Source organism: Lagopus leucura, unplaced genomic scaffold (genome assembly GCF_019238085.1).
Source record: "Lagopus leucura isolate 7727_CA_CO unplaced genomic scaffold, USGS_WTPT01 Super-Scaffold_100071, whole genome shotgun sequence".
Taxonomy (NCBI): Eukaryota; Metazoa; Chordata; class Aves; order Galliformes; family Phasianidae; genus Lagopus; species Lagopus leucura.
Window position 1 is genome coordinate 456421 of NW_024962313.1, and position 9582 is coordinate 466002.

Consider the following 9582-nt stretch of genomic DNA (forward strand, 5'->3'; position numbering starts at 1 on the left):
GGAGTTATAAGGGTATCAGGCAGCTCTACTGGGATCCCAGTTTCATGCTGCCACACAGCCACCCTGCCTCCCTCCTTCCCATGGTTGCCTTCTCCTCCTCCTCGCCATCAGCATACAGTCAGGCTCATACTAAGCTGTGGCCCTGCTGTTATCCTTCTCTCCTTCCCTCCTCCATGCATAGCTCTTCTGTGATGCTCAACACCAATCCCAATGCTGCAAACCTCACTGATGCCCAGGAAGCCTGGAGACCCTCAGCCTCACTTGCACAAATATTCCTCTATCACATGTTCCCAGGGCCTTGGGTACACCTGGAACAACGTTCTTTCTCTTCTCTGGGCAGTGCCTGAGCACGAGGTCCTCCCATTTAGCACTGCATGCCACCTGTCTGTGACAGACTGATCTTGCATGCGTAGACATCAATACTTTGAGGGCCCTATCTCACTTCTAGAGGTTATTCCCCTCTATCTGCAACCTGGAGTCTTCAGCTCCAGCTAAAAAGTCCTACTATTCTGAGCATCTTGAAATATGAATGGCGTTAGGGGAGCATATGGGACAGCTCGAAGGGAAGCAGGAGCATCAGGAGAGAGAGCTTTGTGCAAACAAACCCTTCGTTGGCACCAATTAAAGCTTGCATAACTGTGCCGAGTATGTCTTATTTATTACTGTCATGTTAAATGCTGAGCTAGCTTTCAGATTGGGTATTACTCAACACCCTTTTAATTTTTCAGCTTTTTAGCCGTGCTTTGTCCCTTGCAGATGACAACCACTTAGGAAAAAGAAATCTTTATTTTATATTTTTTTTTTATACTTGTACACAAGTAAAATAAAATGCATATCTATATATACTGCAATCTTGTGAAGGAAAAGGTAGCATTCTTTAACAAATGCTGCCCGTAAACATGGTGTGATGGAATGGATACGGAAAAAACTGCAATATTCATAAACATAGGATTAAAACAGCATCAAATTCATTACCTCTGCAAATGGGAAACTGCAATACTGTTCAGTGTGATGTCAAGTTACAAACAGATTTCAGACATTCTTTTCAGACCATTTCTTACACTTTTTTTTTTTTTTTTTCCTGTAAATAAACCATATTTCTTTCTCATCTGCTGTAGCAAAACCTGCTTTGTGAGTAAGTGCAGTTCCGAAGACCAAAGGTATAATTCACAGGTATCAGGACAAATAAATTATGTACATCTTTTTGTTTGTCTTTTTTGTTTGCTTTTGTTTTGTGTTGTTTTTTTTTGTTTGTGTGTGTGTGTTTTGTTTTTATATAAAGGCATCCAGTTAACTTTTGTGTAACAAAGCTTTCTCGGGGCGGATGGTAGTTTGCTTTTGTTTGCAACATTTATGGAGGTCAGCAAAAGTCTAGTATTAAAGTGTCATCAACCCAGGAAAAAGAGTTAATTTTAGCAGAGTAACAGTAAGCTCCACACCAAAGGGGGGATCAAAAGGCTTAGGCTGAGCTGTAACGTGGAGCTGTTTCCTTGCTGGGTGAGGCGGCACTGGGCCTTTGATTTGTTCTTTTTAGAGCAGCCCTGCCTCTTTTTGGTTGGGACTGTGGAAGGTTCAATAGGCTCTAGAAACTCTGGTCTCAACTTGGTCAATGGAGGGTCTACAATGCTGGGGAAGGTCCCAAAAGGGGAATCGTTTATCTGCTTGTTGCTGCCGTTTTTGGAAGGGTCCGTCTCAACGTACTTGGTTTTGGACATGTTCTCCTTATCCTTGAGAGGGTTGTTGGAGGACGGCCGGCTGCTGTGGGAAGAAGGACCTGCCTTGCCTTTAGCTTCGTATATAAAAGATTTATCCATTTCTGACTGGCAGCACTTCATGGAGCCATCATGGGAGCTGAGAGGTGGACTCCCGGTGGCCAGTTTACCAGATCTGGTCTTAGTGCTAAAAACGCTCGTTCGAATCTGGTTGAAAGAGTCGATGCATCCTTCCAAGTCAGAGCTCTGCAGCCTTTTGAGGTCTCTCCCTGCCAAGCGTGGTGGAAGGTGGCACTCCAGCTCTGAAGATGACCCTTTAAACTGCTTAAACCAATTCCAGAGAGACCGAGCCTGGCAGTCACAGATCCATTGGTTGCCATTTAAGCGCAGATACTGGAGGGACACCAGGGGTGCCATGGTTTCCCCTGTGAGCACGGTCAGGTTGTTGTTAAACAGATACAAGGTCATCACTTTCCCAAGGTCGTGAAAAGACCGGTGGTGGACCAGGCTGACTCTGTTCTGGTGCAGAAGCAACCGGTCGAGGTTGATTAACCCACGAAAGACGTTCTCTGATAAGCTCTTGATTTTGTTACCGTGCAAAAACAGGTAGGTGAGGTTCGCCAGATCTATGAAGGTGTCATCCAGCAGGTTCTGCAGGTTATTATCCTGAAGGTAGAGATACTGCAAGGAAAACAACCCTCGAAAAAGCCCCGTGGAGAGCTCCATGAGCCCACAACGATCCAGATGTAAGGTGTGGAGGTGAACAAGACCACGGAAAGTGACGGGATTGATAGACTTCAGGTTCGTGTTGTCACTGAGATCCAACTCCTCCAGTTTGTTGAGTCCGTAGAAGGCTCCAGGCTCAATGAGGCTGATGTTGTTGGAGTGGATCCAAAGAATTGTCATGTTGCGACACGACGTGAAGCTGGTGGACCTCACAAGGGTTATCTTGTTGTTGTGCAAGAAGATGCGCTGGCTCTGGATGGGTATCTCCGTGGGGATTGCTGTCAGTCCTTGCTGCTGACAACTTATTGTGATCTTCGGTTCACTGTAGCACACACACGCTCCAGGGCAAGACTCCACTTCTGACTGGATGTTCAAGCAAAGCACCAAAATCAGCAGTTTGCTTCCTAAAGGACAACAGAAATAGTATGAAAATTAGCCAGGATCGCAGGAGAGCGCTTTTCTTTGTAACTAACAGATAAGCCTGAAAATCACCCTTCTCCGCACGCTGCCATTAACCACAAACAACATGTGCCAGGGGAGCCAAACAATTAAAATGAAGAATTAAAAATCTTCTACCGCTCAAGGCAACAGTTAAAAACAGTACACAGTCATAGTGAGAAATCCTGAGCACCTCCTCAGCCATTCACATCTGGGAGGCATCTGACTTTGGTCAGAGAACTAAGCCATCTTCACTGCGTATTTGCACCATCAGTCCTGGAAACACAGCTAATGGAAAGTTGATTCCAAGGTGCTTACCTGCAGCTGTCTCCCTGTGGCTATTTATCTGTCACAGGAACATTTAGGACAATTCAGCCTGTGGGAAGGTACCTGCCTGGGTTACACTATGCCACTCTGTGTCCCATCCACTGCTGCTATCTCCTTGGTTTCCTGCACTCAAAATGCAAGATTTTGTGACTTTCCATGAACAATTTCTGATTGATCCAGTCTTCCTGCAAGACATAACTGCAGGGGATTCTCAGAATAACTTACAGGTCAGAATTGCCTGTAGAAGCCTCAGAGCCAAGAGTGCCCTTTCCTTCTCCTTCAACACCAGTCAGACCTTTGCACCACACACTCTTGCTTCCCTTCCTCTCTCCTATCTCCCGCCTGAAACTCTGGCATTGATGAAGAGGTGAAAAGAGCATGCTTTCCAGAGGGCAGTTCTCTTCCTGGAGGAAATCCTATGTGAGGCTTGATTCAGGGATTCCTCAGAGCTTGCAAGGCAGAAGTAGGTTTCCTCATCCCAAGAACTGCAGGCAGCCCACTTGGGTTGAAGAGCCCTTGAGAAGAATGTTTTCCCATGGTGATGACCCCCTGCCTTCTCAGGAGCCGGGCTGAATGGGCCCTCAAATCACAATGAAGTATTTTGACTTTTGATTCACTGCGCTTGGGAGGGGCGTGGAAGATGGGCAGAGATGGGCAGAAGCCATGCAGCTAACATCAGCTTCTGAGAGGGGACCTGAGAAACAGTCACTGTGAACAGGGACAGTTTCAGCAATACTTTACCATTACAATTGAAAGCGAGTAATTAGATTGCTTTCTCTAAACCACGTGCTGAAGCTAAAACGAATGGGCAGCAACCATAGCAGTGGGAAGCTCCACTTGTGCAATACCACGTGCAAGCAGGGACACGTGTGCCTCCTTCCCAGCTCATCACAACACCTCTGGCAAAGGGATGCTCTCCTCCCCCTCGCTGGGGAGTCCCAGCCTAGGCACACACCACAGCTGTGGGAGGCTTTCTCTTCCTTGAAAGGCTGCACACGATGTTCAGGCATTTTGATGCCTCATTACACTTAAAGGTAGAATACCAGAGTTCACAAAGTCAGGAAAAAGAGAACAAACAGCTATCAAAGAAGGCAGGATGGTGGTCGCTTCTTTTGTCACGAAAGTCTGGTATCCTGAGTTTGCATCTAGTCAAAATAATTCACCACGTGCAGCTAATCAATCTGTGCTGATTCAAGAGTCTAACATAGACAGGAGACTCCTATACATCACGCTTAACATGGGAGGAAAATAACAGATCAGCATGCAGAGACAATTTGAGCCTGATATTATTAGCTGCTGAGCATCCCTGGAAGGCAGTGTGTTGAGTGCAGTATTATGACACATTCTGGCTGGCTTGTCATGTTTTGACATATCACGTCCCATTGTAGGGAGCAAAGTAACACGAGACAACTGAAATCCCCTGCTGTAGACATGTCACACCAAGAGGAACCTCCTGGGAAATTAGAACAATGCCAGCATCCCTGTGACCAACCCAATTCCTCTCCAGCTGATAATGAAATGTTGTAGCAAAGGAATAAGCATTTCTGGAATCTCTTCCATGATCCAGGACTGGGGTGACAGGTAGTATGGCAGCCACATCACACTGCTGCAGAGTCCCCAGCAATTCCCATCTAGTAATAGCACTGGGGCTGCAGCCTACTCAGGGAATATCCAACCACAACCCAAATGCATCCCCCACACCTTATAGATGTGTGCCACGTTCACAGTAGAATGAATGCAAAGCACAGGTCCTGTGGGAGAAGTATCACAATGACAACACTTCTGTTGCAGCCTCAGACAGAAGAGGGAAGCCCATAATAAATATATGTATACATGGAGAGAGAAAGAGAGAACATGAAGCAGCCAGCAGAAAACAAGCCATGCATATGAATACCACCCTGCCCTGTGCTAACCCCTCTGGACAACAGGGCTCTCCTCTGCCTCCAGTCAATCAAGATGTGTTACAGCTTCTCCCAGCACATCGGAGCAGAAGTTAGGAACAAATCCTGCTCCACTCCTTTCCCCTCCCATTGCTGCTGCTGCTGCAGCTGCCAGGAGCTGTGAGTCAGTGGCACTGATAGTTGGCTGCCAGTAGAGCAGCATAGGGAAATTAATTACAGGCAGGGCTACCCTGTGCTCTTTAATTAGGGACCTGGTGTTCATGAGCTGCTCGGATTTGCTTTTTCCATCAGAGACTGTTGCTGTCAATCATCCCCCATAGCTTTTCTCCAGACTTCCTCCCACTGCGCAGCTCAGTCCTGGCTGAGCTCAGCACCCAGCAGGCACCAGCATCCAGCCAGTGCAGTGCTTGGAGAAACCATAGGACCACAAGACAGTGTTGGGGAGTCACACTGATGCTGCATCCCCCTTCTTCCCAGTCCCATGGCAGAGATTGTGTCCTGCCCTGCCCTTGCTCCTCTGAGGAATTTCTCTATCACTGGTGTTCAGAGTAGGACCAGCTTGTGCTCGCTGTGTCCCAGCTGTAGAATCCACCAAGTGCTATGGGGCACCCAAACCTCGCATCACGATAGTTTCACCTATGTAACCCCAGACAAACATTACCTGGCTCTGTCAGTCCAGGAGCTAAGCGACAGTTTTAGGGATGAGCACAAGACACGGTCGTGGCACAGGAAGGTTCCTAACATTTGACATTGGTGCATGTTAAAGCAACCACACAGAATAAGACCAAAATAGGCCAGATGTAACACTGCTGGGGCCCCAGTCCATTTGCTGGAAACACGTCCCTGTTCTGGGGCCCAATGGCATAACACAAGTCATAGAATCACAGAATATCCCAAGTTTGAAGGAACCCCCAGGGATCATGGAGTCCCACCCCTGGTCCCATACAGCATGACCCAATCCCTATAGCTGAGAGTGGTGTCCCAATGCTCCCTGAGCTCCAGCAGCTCAGGGCCATTCCCACAGCCCTGGGGACCTTTTCCTAACCCCACCTGACACAATTCCATGCTATTCTCTTGGGCCCTGTCAATGTCACCAGAGGGCAGAGCTTGGTGCTGACCCTCCACTCCCTCTGCTACGGGTTGAACAAACCAAGGACCCTTACCCCAACCCTAATCCTAACCCTAACCCATCTTGCCTTGCCCTCAGCCCTTTCCGTCGCCACATAGATAAACAGCCATTCCTACCTACCCCTACCAAACACGATTAAAACTTAATTGAATAGTCCCAGTCAAAAGCAGAAGATGAAAGAAAATCCAGCACCTGGAACCTTCAGTCTCTCCAAGAGTTTGGCTTTGAGTTTAGCATTTGTTCCTCCAGAGCTTTCTTAAAAGCCAGGATCCTCCTTCAGTCAAACTGCCTCGTTTCCCCTTTGCCATCTCAGAAGTGTTATGACTCACGGAACTGGGAAGCAATTAAAGTGGGTCCATTATCTGTCTTTCCGCCAGTCCCCTGTGCGAACTGCATTGTCAAACACGGCAATTAGAAAGAAAAGGCTCTGGGGGCCTCTAATAGATGCTTTGCAAACTTTTTAAGAGGCCAAAGCAAAATGCAATTTTCTGCAGTTTGCAGAGCCGTGGCCTTTCTCTGCCGCTCTGCTCTTGTCTCTATTGATTTGGAGATATTATAATGCGGCTTTCCTACAGCTGAGGGTCAATAATCATTTGAATTCTCTCCTGGTCGGGCATAAAGGGAGTGCTTTACAATACAAAGCCTTTTGCTGATGCACACAGCATTTTTCCTTTGTTTATAGCACAGAAACACCATAGCTGCTAAGTTCCCTATTCTGAACTGCTATTGTTTGAAATTCAGCACAACTCTGACAGATACTCTGCAAAGCAGCTTCAGTGTCTTCTGCTTTGTCCCGTGGACTTGTTGAACTTTAGCAGAACAGGCGCACCAAAAGGAGGAGGGCAGCACTTACATACATCTCTAGCTGGAAGTGAATTAAGAATTGAACGAGGAACGAAAATTGGTTTGGATGAGCATCTCCCCAGGCTGCAGCTCTTCTGCTGCCTCGCCCCTCTGATGCAGAGGCTCATAACCTTTGTGATGGTGCAGCTGAGCGGCTTTAGGGTGAGAAGGAGGGGAAATAGGAGTCAGCGCTTAAGCACCAGGGTGTGTTACAGCTCTGGGAAAGCAAGGGCTTGGAGCAGTACTGGCTGAGCAGCTCCCATCTGGCACACACCCTCGGGCAGACTCCTGGCAGACAGCTGCAGCAGGAGATTTTGGGGCTGATACACATCTGCAGATCCATGGAGATGTCGGGCTGTCAGATCCTGTGGAGGCAAACCCTCCACGGGGTCACTTGAGCTCCACGTCTGTCACAAAGGGCTCCATTCCTCTGCAGGCTCAGCTGAACAAGTGTGCTCAATTTCCACAGCCTGCTGCAGGAGTTCAGCATCCCAGCTCACAGCAAAGACATCAATCTTTTTCCGGTGCTGAATCACAGCTGTCTAAAAATAGGTGGCTAATTCCCTCGTAGATGCTCTTGGGGGTACAAGGTGCCAATGTGAGTGCTCCTCTGGGAGACCAGCGCTCAGCAGCTGTTGTGTGTCATCAGTGGCACATGGGAGCAATGTACAGGCACCAGCATCCCATCCCTAACTACTACAGTCTCTGCTCCCACATGCTCTGGGACTGCATGCATATCCATTAACTTTTGGGACTGCGCTGCTCTTCATTCCCTTTATCAGTGCAAGTTCTCCTCTTTAATATATCCAGTCTCTAACCTGAATGATTTCAGCAGAGAGAACGCCATATGCGGTCAGAAATGAAAGGTCAATTCCATAATGCATCCAGGCAATAGATGTGTCATTTCCTGACTTCCAAGTGTTCATCTTTTCCACCTAAATCATGCTCCCTTAATGTGATTTTTGAACTTAAAGCAAGATAGATCATGTGCAATTCTTCGACTCCTTCCTCACCCATCTCCAGGGGGGTCTGAATGCTGATTCTTCAGCACTGCTTAGGGTTGAACTGCAAGATTTGGTACGTGAACTGTGTGCAACTCAAACCTCTATTGGGGCAGCTCCGTGTGCTCACAAGGCAGTTGCCAAAGCTGCTCCTGGCTGCCTCCAGTGCTCCACATCCCTGCCAGGGGCTCTCCAGTGCTCCCTGCACTTTGGCAGCAGCACTAACAACATTTGGGCAGGGTTCTTCATTTTTTTGGTGGTTTGCCAGCATTTCTCTCAGCAACATCAGGGAGAGGAAGGAAAAGGTGATATTTAACGGGTTTTACTTCAGCCAATCTGAATACGAATTTCATGAAGCTTCCCCTCTAGCCAGAGGGTTTTCCTCCTGCTGAATTTCAAAGATGTGCTGCAAGCCATGGAGGTGTGAAAGATTCACAAAGAAAAGGTCACAAGAATCCTTTATAGGGGAACACATCAGGGGATTTAAATGCAGGAGTCATGAGGTCCCCATAGAACAATAACACTTGTACCAATTATTGTAGCCTAGTAATTCCCTGCGAGGCTAGGAAATAAGAAAGAGAAGAGCACAGTTTGTTATAACACAGGAACATGAGAAGAGCTGTACCTTATTTGGGCCGCTCTGAGGCAATGGTCAGGAGCTGAAGCAGAAGGAACAGCAATACAGAATGGTGTGGGAAACCCTATTTTCATGGAAACAGAGTCTGCCTGAACCAGGCTTCTATTTCCCTTTGATCCCATAAATGCCACTCCGGACATTTTTGCTCCATTCCTCTGCATCTTTTCCAGGTCCTTCTCACCACCATATGTGGAAGGAGGACTAAGGGTGCAATCTTATCATGGACCTCTATAGAGATTTAGATGTCCCACTCTGTCCCTTGCAGCTCGTGAACCCTGTCGGCCATTTTGGACATCGTTCAGCATCAGGCTGAGGTTTTCAAAAAGCCCTCCACAAAATCCCCAACATCACTTTGCTGAGTGGCAATAGCTCATTCAGAGCCCATCACTGGGTTTGTTTAGGTAAGGGTCTGGGCTGTTTGCCAGCATACATTACTCCGTATTTATAAATGCTGAATTGCATCTGCCATCTACTCTGTGGCTGTGTATTCTACCATGAAACCTTTTGCTGCAACAAATCCTGTGCCCAAATACCCACTTTCCCTCAAGCAGAAATATAATCATAGCTCACAGTTCTGCCCAAACCTTAAAATGCATGTTGGTTTTTAGCATTGACATTGTCCCACTCCTTTAAAATGGTTTACGCAAGAAGAGGTAACTTCCCTCATATTTTTAATATGGGCTTTATCTCTTAGATGACACAGACTGCAAAGAGCATTTGGAGCAGACAGGATGCCTAAACAGGAAGGGGAAGAGGGAAGGTGACGGGGATGAGAAGGGGAAAGGAGAAAGGGGAAAGGAGAAAGGGGAAAGGGGAAAGGGGAAGGAGAAGGAGAAGGAGAAGGAGAAGGAGAAGGAGAAGGAGAAGG

At 47.4% G+C, this 9582-nt stretch overlaps 1 protein-coding gene across 1 annotated transcript in view; it reads right to left on the reverse strand.

Moving 5' to 3' along the window:
* Nucleotides 1-835: 835 nt before the first annotated feature.
* LOC122188606 (reticulon-4 receptor-like) overlaps nt 836-9582 on the reverse strand; it is a 62908-nt gene continuing 54161 nt past the window's right edge. Inside the window, exon 2 of the mRNA XM_042887036.1 lies at nt 836-2842. Within this exon, the coding sequence (XP_042742970.1) occupies nt 1413-2842 (1430 nt within the window). The 3' untranslated portion in view covers nt 836-1412. The remainder of the gene's footprint in view (nt 2843-9582) is intronic.